Source organism: Dermacentor variabilis, chromosome 6 (genome assembly GCF_050947875.1).
Source record: "Dermacentor variabilis isolate Ectoservices chromosome 6, ASM5094787v1, whole genome shotgun sequence".
NCBI lineage: Eukaryota > Metazoa > Arthropoda > Arachnida > Ixodida > Ixodidae > Dermacentor > Dermacentor variabilis.
Window position 1 is genome coordinate 121,269,448 of NC_134573.1, and position 14,804 is coordinate 121,284,251.

At 46.7% G+C, this 14,804-nt stretch overlaps 2 protein-coding genes across 2 annotated transcripts in view; both read right to left on the reverse strand.

The window, feature by feature from the left end:
- LOC142585134 (uncharacterized) overlaps window positions 1-14,804 on the reverse strand; it is a 211,287-nt gene that overhangs the window by 126,801 nt on the left and 69,682 nt on the right. The gene's annotated exons all lie outside the window — the stretch shown is intronic.
- LOC142585136 (uncharacterized) lies at window positions 1,269-13,515 on the reverse strand. The gene is made up of 5 exons (XM_075695661.1): window positions 13,372-13,515; window positions 9,812-10,009; window positions 5,880-6,249; window positions 1,706-1,779; window positions 1,269-1,439 (listed from the first exon to the last, which is right to left on the reverse strand). Exons 1-4 carry the CDS (start codon window positions 13,406-13,408, stop codon window positions 1,752-1,754), a joined length of 633 nt encoding a protein of 210 aa, XP_075551776.1. The 5' UTR covers window positions 13,409-13,515; the 3' UTR covers window positions 1,269-1,439; window positions 1,706-1,751.

Genomic DNA, 14,804 nt, shown 5'->3' on the forward strand with positions numbered 1-14,804 from the left:
ACATGGGATACCAGGTCATGGGCTTGTGGGTAAAAGCGACAAAGGCGCTCTGAGCAGTTACCCTAACATCGTCGTACCTGCGTGCACTGTACCAAGCTGTACCGTGGACTGTACACATTTTATTAAGGTCGCGGTCTCTGCCTTGGGAAGTGGTTGACGTATCTATGATCTGGCTATCTTGTAATCATTTCCAGAAACAAAACGGTCGGTTAGCTGTCTTGTGGATGCCGTATGAACTTGAAACTGCTACCAAGTCATGCCTGTCAATGCTGAGAACATGTAGGAATTGTCAGCAACTAAGGATATTATCTGACGTGGGTATAATTGGCCGTATACACACTGTAGGTTAGGTGGAATTTGAGTTGTCTTTGTCGGTGTCTCCCTGAGCTATGCCAACGCAAAGTGCCAAATATGGCCTCTGAGATCGGGAAGCGCGCGCCACCCTATGTCAAGAGCCACGTTACATGTAATTTAACTGCCGCGGCCTCCACGAGATGGCGCGAAGTGCCCGAGCTCGGAGAAACTTTGTCGGAGAAACGGGGAGAGTGGAGCACCGCCAGCTGCGCTAGGGCGACGCCCGAGCCCTGGGCGTGACCACGGAGGAAGACCATTGGCGTGCCTTATATATATATATATATATATATATATATATATATATATATATATATATATATCCCTACTTTCATTACTGTAGTTACCATAGCGCTCTAGTTATTTGAAAGCAGATGTTTATTATTTACAGGCTTCTAAGTTTTCCGTTCGACTAATTGTGAATATGCATTTGTCAGTGCATGTAAGCCAGAATTTTTTTTTACCAAGCTGACTACGTACAAGCTCAAGATATCGTGTTCCTAGCCCGGTCTCATACCTTGCTTCCTTCAGAAATTGCAAATATTTTCACTATCCCATTCAATATTCATTTGTCGTCTTCATCGTTTATTCGCGCTCGATTTGGTTCAGGAATTCCAGTATTCAAACCTCCTTATTTAACCGGTGTCAGACGAGGGATGTCGCGGGGCCGAACTTTTCGACAACGGAATTTGTCTTCGCCAGGCCAACAACTGCCGTGTACATGAACACTCAGTGCACATTGTGTCGTGCACATTGGCTGCAGTGCGCGTGTTTGTGTCTGTGCATGAATTTCCGGAAGAGCGTTTCGTTCTGTAACACATATCTCAATAGATTTTATGCATCCCTCTAAATGTGTAGGTATACGTTACGCAGGTATCGATATTTCATGCACTTAGTATACAAGGAGGACGTGAGGGTTGTGTTGCAGCTTTATTGAACAGCGTGCAGTCCGACTTGTCCGATACGTATATCTTGAGGCAAAAATGTGCAAGTAACACTTGCTTAAGAAAACGCAGGTTAGGAGAACGATTTGTCCGGTTTGTAAGCAGCCTTGTGGAGCACAGTTCTTTGGAAACTTGTAGCGTAAACTGGAAAAAAATAAATGAAACACAGGCATTAAGTGACGGAAAGTGGCCTAATAATGAAGCGGCACGTATTGTGCCAGAAAAGAGGCAGCGACAGGCGGCTTTTCGACTAACCACCAAATAGAGATCACTTCGAAGCGATAGCTTATGACTAAACAGCAGAATCATTCAAACGCATTGTTATATAGCTGCGTTAGGGTTTATATATATATATAAATAAACTCGGCACATTAACGCTTAGAATGGTAGCCGTCTTTGACATTACGTACATATTTGAGGATCTCCGTAATCCTAGGCATGCTGGTGTCTGAGGTCTTACGATGATGAGCTTGAAGAGGTAGCACTGCACAGAAAATAAAAAGAAGACTGGTGACACAGGCTGCATTTCCGATTTTTTTTCGTTTATTTTAGAGTGTGCAGAGAAGCACAGATGGCCATTTTTGCAAGAAACCATTGGCAAAATTTACACCTTCGCCGAGAGTCAACGAGCACTCTCAAGTTCGTAGTTCTACTGAACTGCTGTCTTTTATTTTTCTGAAAACCTTCTTCTAGCTTTAACAGTTAGCATCAGTTGAATGAAACGCAAATGCAGCGCCAGCTATAATGACTCGGCTTATTGGTATGCTACCTACGCTTGTTAAGCTTTGTTTATGCTATCTAATTGGCATCTGCGAAAGTTTCCTCTTATATGAGACGCTGCTATCTGAATTGCAGTCATCAAGTACATATGCCACGCGCGCTTTTTAGCTTTTAAAATGACTTTGATATCGGACGCAGAGCTTCGCATACGATAATTTGGCTCAAGCAGACGGTAAACGCGGGCCTGTCCGAAATGTGACCTCAAAACGATGTTTTGCCTAGATACAGGCTTGTTGCGCAGGATACCATTCGGCGCAGTGCACACCTCGTCGGCATCAAGAACAGCGCCGATTGCGACCGCTGGCATATACGGGAGACGCTAACGGATACGTTTTACCTCTGCCGGACATAAGGACTGCAGTAGCGGATGTCAGTTATTTCTCTGGGGAACATGGATGCCAGTCCATTCCCAGAGAATATTATTTTGTGTCCTCGAGCCCAGAACACTAATGCACTACACTAATAGGGAGCGCTATGTTACAGTTGTTGTCCACGACACAGGATCATACCTCCTGTGGCTTTAGTAATCCAGGGTACTGATACATGCACTAGATCGGAGGCAATGTTCAAGTGTATACGACGAGAAGCTTGTTTGACTTAGCGAAGTGCAGCAGTTGCCTATGATGGGAGCGCAGCCCCGTCAGCCGTGGCTGTTAGCGGTCAGCGTCAGCAGGACGAAGGTGATGTGTCATGCTTCTCGAGTGAAGAATGTTGTATAGAGGTGTAGGTGGAGAAAAGTGGGACACATGCCTAAATACACTTAAGACTTCATACCCCTTTGTCACAGTGGCAAATTCACTCTTCGAGATTGGCTAAGAACGGGCCTGGTGACACAGCGACCCAAGTTGTCTACTAGGCCAGACAGCAGCCAGCACATATCTGTTGAACGAAGTGGTATCTATGATCCTACAAATATTTCTACAGAGGAAGCTAGGATGAATGCTAAACCTCAGGAGAAAGACTAAAGAACGCCTCGCTTTAAAAATCGACACTCATGTAGGCGTTCCATTGCACTTGAGTTGATTGCAAGACGGAACCACGTTCTTGTTTACTGGTTGATCTGTAACAGAGAGCATATTCACGAATGATTTTTTGCCTCCCGTCACACAATCTAAGGGAAAGTTACCGTTTGTCGCACAAAGCGCAACTGCCACGTCAGAAGTATTAGGGATTCTCTAGAAAGCAAGATTAATTTCTAGCAACAATTAGATAGGATGAGTTAATAAATTCTGACTTGTTCTAATGCTGATGGCTAGTCGCTATCGTGTGCGTTCAGAAAGACGCTGAGCATCACTTCATCTTCCAGGCATCGTGTTCAATTTCAGTGAATCTCTACTCTAATTGGTTTAACTCAACTTTGGCAGAATAGACACTGGTGGCTCATGCATACGCCTGTAAAGTTGAGACCTATCTGGTATTCGTCCAAGTTTGAGCAAAAATTAGACTATGTGAGATGAGTACAACACGTCAAAACATACGTGCCCAATGGGCAAAAAAAAAAAAAAAAGACTTCGTTGCTTTACTGAGTAGGACATACTCAACGTTTTTTTTAATTGCAAACATAAAAGTTGATTCACGTTGGATACTCCGCTACATTGTTTACGACTAGACGTGGCTTACATCGCGCACTTTTTTTTATCGGGTTAGAAAGAAGACAACCTCCAAGTTGGAACGAAAATACCTCCATGCAACAAGAAATACGTGGTCCTTGGTGGTGGCGCTAAATAAAAGACGTGCGTCAACCGTGCACTAATTTGGGCCGATTGGTACATGCCTGTAAAACCCCCTTATAAGCCTGACCGCCCATACGTGACATACGCCAAGGAAGTTGTCTACAAAATTTATTTATCATGTGTTTATCATGTATTTATCATAGGCCACATGATATCGGCCGCACACTAATTAATTTTATATAATTACTTGCCAGAACCCCGATTTGATTATGAGGCAAGCCGTAGCGGTGTGCTCTGGATTAATTTTAACCACCTGGTTTCCTTTAATGTGCACCCAATGCACGGTACACCGGCGCTTTTTTTTTGTATTTCGCCTCCATCGAAATGCGGCCTCCGCGAATCCCACGCCCGCGTGGTTAGCAGTGCAACATCAAAGCCACTACGACAAAACGGCGTGTATGATTTAATTTGTAGATTGTTATGAATTCCACGTTGGGGAAAGCGCGGCTATAGCTGCTGCTCTTCGAAGACTAAAGACGTTGCCTCCACAGAATGTGGTTCTCCTTACGGATTCAAAGGCCGCGTTGCAACAACTCTACCGCTGTCTGCCGTCCATCAAGTTCCCGCGGAAATCACTAGCCCTCGTGAAAGAGTCGGCAGCGAAAGCTTCACATTAAAGCTTGAGTGGATTCCCTCGCGCATTGGTAATGCTGGCAATGAAAAAGCTCGTTATCTTGCCTACGCAGCGCTCCATCATCCTCCCAAATCGAGGTCCCAAAGATTAATCAACATAAAAAATCTGACATTCGAAATCACTTTGGGTCACATTGGTTTCCACCACATATGCCCTGTGTATAAAAGAGATTTCGTTGAGAGGAAGCCTCACTTCCATATCAAATAAGGACAGGATCTGCTAGTACACCAGCATGGTTGTTTAAGACGGCGCATATTAGTTCTCCGAACTGTACGACATGCAACGACACAGCAGACATTGAACACTGTGTGATCCTGCCCAAAATTCCAAAATTAAAGGGATGCTCTTCTGAAAAATCTACAAGAAAATAATTTTCCGCATGCGTGCCTGCAACACCTTGTGTTTGTTATAGCTCGCAAAGGAACTTCACTTCTTCTTATCGCGTTCTTAACAGAGACTGGTCCACCACCACCACCACCACCACCACCACCACCACCACCACCACCACCACCACCACCACCACCACCACCACCACCACCACCACCACCACCACCACCATCTAGGTATATTGAGTGCTTGATGCCGAGACACCTTTTAAATATTACATTCGTGTTTACGCTTACGATGCTGTATTTATTGCGCACTGTACGTGAAATTTTGCTACCTAACGCGAGTCCATAAACGTCGGATGTCCTGTTTCCTTCCTTCTTTTCCCCCTTTGTTTGCAATTGCGGTTGTTTACGCACTTACTGTGGTTTTGTTTTTTGGGGTGAGTGTGCGTGTATTTGTGGGGAGGTTGTAGATTCAATTTCTCAAAGGTGTCTTGGAATAGCTTGCTCTAATGCAACTTACATGGCCATTTGTAGGCAGCTATCAAGTGCGGAAAACAGGACTGGCCTCAAGAATTGAAATATGCTGCTGACCTGACCACTAGCACACTTGCACCAATATTCTTGTCATCGTCACTCTTCATTCCTCCTTGGTTTTCTTTTTGCCTTTCCCAATTCATATTAGTAGGAGAAAGCCCACAAGCCCAGGGCGACCTTTTTGCCTTTCTGCAAATAAGTTCTAGTATACTACTAATTCACTTTCAAGATGTATCATGAGCAAATGGGTTTTCCTTGCGTAACAATGAACGATTCGACTATGCTTAACACGGTAGCACATACATGGCTCAACACTACTGCGTCTCAGCGCGTCGTTTATTGCGAAAGCAAGACGCACCCGAATAGTGCCAGACGTATGACCCGCTTTTCAAAAGCAATGGACTTTCGCGTAGTCGCTCCATTTATCGTGGAGTGCAGCAGTTACATTATAGCGAATAACTTCGAGGTCTGATTTTCTGGTTTGTGCCCAGCTGTCATTTATGAAAAGTGTGAAAAGCATGAGCAATGTCCTCCGAGAAGACCCGAGTGGCAACAGAAGTAGCACTCTTACGAAGGTGCGGCACTCGCTGAAGCGACCCGGCTGCCTGCGGGTCCAGCTCCTCCTGCTACTCCCGAGTGGACCGTATTCCAGCCGGAACTGCCAGATGTTGCGGGATAGAAGCCATTGGAGCCGCCATAATAGCTATAGCCAGGTGTGCTATAGTATCCACTCTGTGGAGAGCCATAGCCATAGCCGTAGCCATAGCCAGGAGTGGCACCATAATATCCACCATCGTACGGAGATCCGAAACCTGCACCGTATCCACCGTATCCACCGTATCCACCGTATCCACCGTATCCACCGTATCCGCCGTATCCGCCGTATCCGCCGTATCCACCGTATGGATAACCGCCGTAACCACCACCCGATCCAGGGAATCCTGCGAAAAAAAGAAGAAAAACCGATCAAATAAATAAAGCGATCGCATGAACAATTGGGGTCTAAAATAGCTCTTGGAAGCGCAAGAAATAACTGTAATCTTCTGGCTCAAAATATATTTTGTGTACTCGAAAACTAACCGTTATGTTGAGCGAACGAGATCACACCTTTAATAGGAAATATGTATGTTTAATTTTGTTAGATGTATCAGCGAACGCAGAATAAGTTCCGTTCCGCTTCGATACCTGTAGGCTACTACATACTACATACTACGACATACTACATAAGCACTAATTGATCTTGCCACCATAAGTTGGCCTCGGCGATAATGTCGCTCTAAAGCGATAATTGGCTGGAAACGACGCTGTATGAAAACGAGACCTAGGGCGTCGGAGAGGAGTGAAGAAGTGTGCATATAGCGTACAGCATATAAAATTTGTTAATGCACGTTGTTTACGTTACATCCGAAAGGTTCTTTTTTAAACGCCGCTACGCGTCCGGAAAGAAACCTCCTCGCAAAAAGTGCGTTGAAAATTACTGAGGGATCCTTATGGTCTTCCTACTTCGTTTTGTTTCAGGGAGATATTAGCCCTAAATGACTCTTCGTGCAAGCACGTGCGAGCGGATCAGTCAGTGCAAATCGTCATTCAAAGTGGTGGTAGTGATAAGTGTGGTACCACGATGAGCGTGTTATAAACCAATAAGCAGTACCAGTTGCCTACCTATAGGGCGAGTAATGGAGAAAATCTTTTTGGCACGATAGAGCGAAGAAGTGCCTTTCCACTCTGTGAAGAAGGATGACCAGCGAAGCTGTATATGTGGGCCCCGTAATGGCGAACTGCACGTCCGCCACGGGTCTGCCCGCCATTGCACAGCCTTTGAGATCGGCGCGCGTATGGGGAGTGCGTAATGCCTACATCACCTCCGCCGCGGGTCAGCCTGGTATCGCACAATTTTCGGGATCGGCCCACGTACGGAGAATGCTTAGAGCCTGCTTCCCCTCCGCCACGGATCTTCGGGATCGGCGCACGTATGGGGTGTTTTGTGTCGACACACGGACATGATCCTGGGAGAACGAACCCTTAATAGCTTCGCTGTGAAATAGGTTACGTCGTTGAGATAATTAATTAATTAATTAATTAATTAATTAATTGATGACGACGACGTACGCGGGAGCACTGGCACGAGCTTGGTCGCGCGGTAGCGTCGAGGGTGCGCATACGAGCCAGCAGTGGGTGAACACGACGATGCTGGAGCCAATCCGGATGATGACAGTTTTGTGCTAGCACACGGACACGATGCTGGGGAAAGTAGCCCTTAGGAGCTTCGCTGTAAAATTTGAAGTGAAGCTTTCATTGCATCTTTTCCCTACTTTTCAGGTACTGGCTGCTCCTGTCTTGACAACTATACAACTTGAGCCACTGGCTATTTGTCACTCGGTGTGTGTCGGGTGCTGGCTGCTGGGCGCTATCCTGGGCGATTTCCCTCCCGGGTATTGTGCAGACAAGCATCTTATATAGTGCAATGCGCGGCCGCCGGCGCTTGTAGATCTCCAACACACACCGGCGGTATCTCGAACACAAACTCGGTTTTGTCGTTACGTCGTTGCCCTCATTCCTTTGTCGTTCGGGAATATACCGCAGACCAGATACCGGATATAGTCTGTCGTGGTCCTTCCGGCGTCGTAATTTATTCGGGCTCATTTTTATTGTCGTCTTCCGTTCGTCGCATGCCACCTTTGGTCATTTTGTCGCCATCACGCCATTATCCTGTTATCTTCACGTCGCCGTGGAGCTGTCATCTCGTATTAACCGTTCACTTTTCTGGATGCGACCAATTGCTATTAGATTCTCATAAATTACAATTCACGCGCACGGAAATGATCAAAATTACTACGTTTGTTGGTATCCAAACCCAGGGCGCCGTGGAAACGTGACCCTGTTAAGGCACCTACAGCACCATCCGGGAAAAATAGTCTCCTCATGCCCCCATAAGTGAGGCAACGGAGAAAAGTAAAATGTGACATGGTAAATAGGCTCCGATTTCTAGAGAGGCGCGTGGTTTTGAAGACCCTGTCCGCAGTGCCCTCGCTCCCGCGAGGCAAATCGAATAAAGTTATATAAAAAAAATCAGAGTTTATTTCAAATACATTTTGACATATCATGTTTGCTGGTCAATCTAAGCACATCGTGCTTGAAGGCCAGTATCGGCGCGCGCTATGGAATTTGCCTGGCAAGCTCTGAACACCGCGCAAAGGCCACTGCAATGGAGATGTTCAGGTGTCTTGCGCTGTTACTTCGGTTAGTGTATTTCGTGTGGTCAATTAACCAGTGCAGAAATTGATTAACGCGGGACACAGGCAAGTTCGGACTGAGTCTTTTCGAACCTAATATGATTATTGTCACGCAGCATACTATTGCTGTGTGTTTTTAAACTGGAAAACACTAATTTACGTGCACATTTGAATGCCTGTATTACCAAAACACCACCGACCTTAGCTAAGGTGCTAAACTAAAAAATCTAACGTGACGAACTATTGCTTCAAGTACTGGGAGATGTGCGGATACTGCTGTTTTTACGGTAGCACGTACCGCGCGCAACCTAGTATTGGTTACCTTTGTCTGGCATATTCTGCAGCCTCTTCGGAGGGTCCTCCTAGCTCTCTTTAACTGTCTGTAGCATTGTTTAGCAGGCTTACTGTTAACGGCTGGCTCTTGGTCCGTAGAATGCTGCTGTGATTGTACTGAAGTGGCGTCATTGATCGTTAAACAGTGCTTGGTTACTCGCGTGACTCTCATATACAGTATTCTCACTATCTCCCTGTGTCCAGTGAAATTTATTGCTTTAGTTCATGCAGGAATAAAATGTGAAGATATATATGGTACATGGTCAGTGTTACTGTAACTTTGTTTTTCACGATGACGCTCTAGCAAAATTTACGTCTGACACCTTCTTTTTATTTCAGTATATTATTGCAGTAATTCTCCTAGAATAACCTACTTCACAAGGGTATTTACGACCAGCTTTTTTTTTGTAATAACTCATGTGCACACTCATTATGTATTGCCAATTTTTTTATGTTAATAAAGGTATCAAAAGTGAAAAGAGACAGGCACATAGTGGGGCTGAGGGATGCGAGAAAGTGCCGTCCTGTCCGCAAACAATCCGAGAGGAACCACGGCGCTGCGTCACTGTTGCGCTGCAATTTGCTCTTCACGTTTGTTTTAACGGCGTGTAGCACAGCCGTAACATATTGCACAAAGGAACGATGCAAAACATCCTGCAGACAATTTGCGGAAATGTATCTAAAGCGTGAGAGCCTATAGCCACAAAAAGGTGTTATGCTACCTCCCCCCCCCCCCCCTCTTATCCCGTAAACGTATGTTACAGCTAATCATGATGCAGGAGAAGATTATAGGCGAAGCTGACCGGCCATTGACATATATCCCTTAAGAAGAAAATGTATTGTGCATTCGGACCTAGATGGCGAATCACTAATGTATCACAAAGGTGCTGCACAATGTTGATTAGCATTGCGAAAACACATCGAAAGCAGGTCTTACCGTAGCCGTAGCTGCTTACTCCCAATCCAGCAGTTCCGCCGATATTTAAGCCTGCATCTCCTCCAATGGAGACAGTACGCCCTGGGAATCCGTGAGGGCCAATATTATCGACGCCGGCACGCAGCTCAGCGCTTGCTCGCCCTCCAACTCTTGCGTCGCCTCCCAGACGACCTGCCCTTCGCGCATTCGTCAAGGCGGCTGTAAAGAAAACACATATGATGTTGCCGTGAGGTTACATGTCAATGATATTACAAAAAAAAACCCCACACCCATTAAACCCTGCAAAAGTGGATGCACAGCGAAGCTGTTGCCGACATTAGGCAAGCACCGCCGCCAAAAGCGACGTTTGTCACGCGCCTCTAAGCCCTCCGCCAAGCGCAAGTGCCTTATTGAACTGATTTAATTTTTCTAAGTAAATTACGTCACAGAAATCGTAAAGTACGACTTAAGCGCAAGCAGCGGACGTGATGACTTCGGATTGCAATTATAATATACGAGATAACTTATTTCTGTTAGGCGGAAACTCAGACAAAGCCATTTGCCAGCTTCCGTTTGAGGTCTTCTAGGTGGAGGTGCGGGTTTTTGTCATTGTTTGTCACGATGTCGATTACGGTCGCAGAACACACTGTGTGACAGATGCAACGGGCAGATCGCCCACGCATCAAGGACAGATACATCGTGTGCACATGTACGTCACGGGCGCACACACGCGTGCGGGAAGGCAGCATTCACAGTGGCGTAGCTAGGTCGTCTGGCCCCCGAGGCCTATAGGTCTTCGGTCACCCCGCCTTTGGTGTAGTCGAGGAAGGCGAGGATATCGACAATTTCCGGGTTTCAGCACTAGTACAGCCGCCTTGGATACCGCGCACGTTCCCCGGGTCCCCCTCTCCTTCGCTTTATTTCCCAGGGATCGCGAATGCAGCAAATATACACGCTGTTTTTCTCGCGCCAAATAACACAGGGTGCTGCACTGATAACTTGTGATAAGCCCATGTGCACATCTTCTGTCAGACTGTAAGGCTTGACAGCCGATAAAAATGCGGCATCGTGGAAAATATGGCTCACGTCACAAGTAACAAAAGATATCTTTATAAGAAAGTTTTAAGTACCAATGTTAGCGGCAATATTGCATTTGCAAAATTGAAGCTCGACGTTCATATCTTGCCCAACAACAATTTCACAAAAATCGTCGTAGGTACTATGGCACGCAGTATTTTGTCAGTGGGCATCCCTGAATGAAAACGAAAATTAAATTGTGTGTTAGTGACGCTCATCTCCCCACCCTACTAGAAAACGCTACCTGCCTCCCCGCTGCGCGGGCGCCAATGCTATGACAATTACGAGTTCTCTTCATTCTGATCAATAAAGCCTTGTTTTCATTTGCTGCTATACGGACAAACGTGATTACTTCCGCACGTGACAAACGTGGGGAAGTAAAAGCGAGCCGGACATCGCGGCGGGCCCGCGACTACAGCCTGTCGAGTCATACGCCGCCAAACTCTTCGGCCGCACCGAGTCTGAAGACGATCCAGAGAATCCCATTCGCGACTTTTGACGGCCGCACTTATGCAACGTCGCTCCCAACGAACGCTTCACCGTAAACACAAGCGCCGTGCGCGCTGGTTGAACGCCCTCTTGCTACTGTCTTTGTTCGTCTTCGCTGCGCGTTCTGAACGGAAGAGGGACCCAAGAGCCCCAACGCCTTACAACGCCTCATTGTATGTTTAGCGACTCCTGCTCCCAGCATGAACGCACAGCACGAGCGCACCCCACATGAAACGTTCCGCTAAGGCGAGCAGTTTAGCGACCATTTCGCGAATTAAATTTTTTAATGCCCGCAGATTCGTGCAATTATTTCTTGGGGTGTTATAGAGCTGCAGCCGACAATTCTGCGGCGCAACGCATCGGGTGCATGAGCTCGGGCTACTGGATACCGGAACATCCTTTGCAATTTGCGCCCAGTCAAGCCGGCGGAAAGAGGGGTGTCTTCAGGCGTATGTGACAGCCCCCCACCCTCACTGGCCCCTTGCACCCGCCTCCCCCCCCCCCTCTATGTTGCTACGCCACTGAGCATTCATCCTCATTCTCCTCGGCTTTCCGCCAAGCGCAAGTGCATTATTGGACTTACTCAATTTAGCAAACTCAACTGCGTCCGAAAATTCGTGAAGTACGACTTACAAGCTGCAGACTCGATAGCTTCAGGTTGTAATTCGAACATACAAGAATAATGGCATCGTCACGTGGCAATATTGCCTGATGACGTAATCTGATGACGTCATATGATCTAGCGTGACGTCACTCGATGACGTCTTTTTTGAAGTGAGGACGTCATCTGATGACGTCATGCCATCTTTTAGAGAAGCAGCACACTGTGCGCTTCCCGCTCCCTTGCACTGTCTCCGGGATCGGTCCACATTTTCGCGTGAAACTCAAACGGAAAAGCCTTCCCTTGTAGGAGACTGGCCGGCGCTCCTGAGCACCCAGCCTTGCAAGGAGCCTACGCGCTTGATGCCTCCATAGCGTGAAACTTCAGTTGATGATGTGCCAATAGTAGACTGCTAAATAATTCCGATGCTTGAGTCTCTAAGTTGGTTCAGTAATTTAATATAATACCTGCGTTGTTAAAAAGGGAGAGTACAAGCAAAGGTGATCTGGTTGGCTGAAAGAAAGTGGCTCAGTCTGGGAGGAGGTAGCAGAATACCACTGACAAAATATCAACACTAAAAGAGATTGGCAGTTTCACCGAGCGCGTGCAAAACGGTCAGCGACTGCTAACGTGGTGAATATAACTAAAGACTTATACTGTGTCGCACACTGTAATTTGCAGGAAAACATTTCACAGGAAAAAAGAATGTGAAAGACAGCCTCGATTTGCTGTGTGTTTCTTTTTGCCACATTCATAATCATTGCTTTCTAAGTTATTTTTATCTATCATAGCGTGATAGTACATGTCGAATCGAAATGTAGCAGTACGAAATGAATCTTTCCAACCTCTCCACCTGATACCACAGCTTAATTTGATTTAACCTAGCACATCATCCAGCGGCAGACATGGTGCATTTGACTTGCTGGCTATCACGTGCTACCCTTTCTCAAAATGCTTCTCTGAAGCTGCCTAAAAGTCTAGAAAATTCGATGAGGCGAGAGCACTTGCTACAGTTCTAACTACCGCTTTCGCTTGCCGTGTCGTAAGCTCAGAACACTTTTTGATAATGAGAGGCTAGACAAAAGCATCGATTAATACGAAACATCTCATTTTTGACAGAACGTTTCTGAAGTGTGTGCACTGAAAATGAAAGGTTAGAAAAAATACATCGCAGCGCTGTTTATATTGGTTATTTAGCTCACCCACGACGTCGCGGGATCAAATCCCGGCAGCGGAGGCCGCATTTTTATGGGGCCGAAATGCAAAAACGCCCGGTTCCCGTGAATTGGGCGCACGTTAAAGATATCGTGGTGGCCAAAATTAATCCGGAGTCTCCCACTACGGCATGCCTCATAATCGAATCGTGGTTTTTGCACGTCAAACCATAGAATTCAATCATTCATTCACAACTCACCCGCCGAAAAAAGGCAAACGACGATAAACGCTTTCATTTTGCGGTTGTGTTCGGGAAGCTGTCCTCTGTAAACGGTTGATCTCCGACGGCAGATTATCGCGGTTGCAGGCTCTAGCTCGCTTTTATTGCGATCAAATGTGTAAAGCGAACCATTCTTTTTCGTTTCATTAAGATACTGTTTCTTTTTCTTGTCAACAACGGCAGCAGGTTGATCGAGCAGTTCGACCCTTACGCAGTTAGAAACGAGGCAAGTATTATTCTTTTCGGTGTTGCTTGATAGGCAAGCAAAAAATAAATAAATAAAAACGCGGGAAGCATTCATAGACGACACTGTATTTGTCTTGCCCCAGGGAAGGGTATCAGGCGAGAAAAAACGCGCGCACTGAGAAAAGGAATGCAACACCGCACTCTTTCTTCTCCGGTGACCTCGCTAAGCTCCATAGGAGAATACAATATTTAGTTTCATTGGAACTGACACACACTTTCACAATAAAGAATATTTTCAGTTTTTAATGCACCACATGTTTCATTTCTTTTTCTCAGCCAAGGTAAAGGTATCGAATGTGCTTTTATAACGGGCTAAACCAGTGCAGATCTTAGACCAGACTGAAATTTAGTCTGTGGTGTCGTCCGCTCATCTTTGCTATATTTTTTCACAGGTCATTTTTTGTTGAAGATAATAGTTGCAGACGTGCCAGACGCACTTCAGTAATCGAACCCGTGTCACTTTTTTCCGATTGGTCAAATTCAAGTTGACGCTTGTTGCTTTCTTTTTACAGCGAAGCTCTTTACCTCTAGCATATGCATCCCCCGCATGCGTTCCCAGAGGGGATACCCTGGGCGGCTTGCGTCCTTATCGTAGACAGGAATTCGCACGCAGCGGACCATTTGGGAAAGAGGGACAAAGAGTGTGGCGATGGCGCCTGTGCACGTGGCCTGCGCCTCTGCGGTCGGAGATGCCAGCGTTGCTGGAAGGGAGGCGGGCAGTAGGGCAGAGGGGGAAAGACTGTGGCGACGGCGCTGCAGCAATAGAAGCGGGTAGGGGAGAGAGGGAAAGAATGTGGCGACAGCGCTGCAGCAATGGAGATGGCTAGGCGAGAGGGGGAAAGAGTGTAGGCGCCAGCGTTGCAGCAATGGAGACGGGTAAGGGAGAGAGGAAAGAGTGGGGGGCGACAGCGTTGCAGCAGTCGAGACGGGTAGGGGGAGGGGGAAAGAGGGTGGCGACGGCGCCGATGCACGTGGCCTGCACTTCTGTGGTTACAACGTCCCGCGCGTAGGAGGTGCCCGCGCGGCTACACCAGCGGTTGCGGCAGATGCATGGGAGGTGCAGTGACCGCGGTGGTGCTTGTGTTGACGTTGTGCGTGAAAAAAAAAGAATCTGTGAATTCATAATGTACGCAGCCCATGTATGCAGCCTAAACAGATTCGCTGGT

What these genes read in the sequence shown, in the direction of transcription:
- LOC142585136 (XM_075695661.1), bottom strand. Translation starts at nt 13,408, where the DNA reads ATGAAAGCGTTTATCGTCGTTTGCCTTTTTTCGGCGG. An exon ending in CGTTTGCCTTTTTTCGGCGG is followed by an intron (nt 10,010 to 13,371) that starts GTGAGTTGTGAA and finishes TTTTCTTTACAG; the next exon opens with CCGCCTTGACGAATGCGCGA. An exon ending in AGTAAGCAGCTACGGCTACG is followed by an intron (nt 6,250 to 9,811) that starts GTAAGACCTGCT and finishes TTTTTTTCGCAG; the next exon opens with GATTCCCTGGATCGGGTGGT.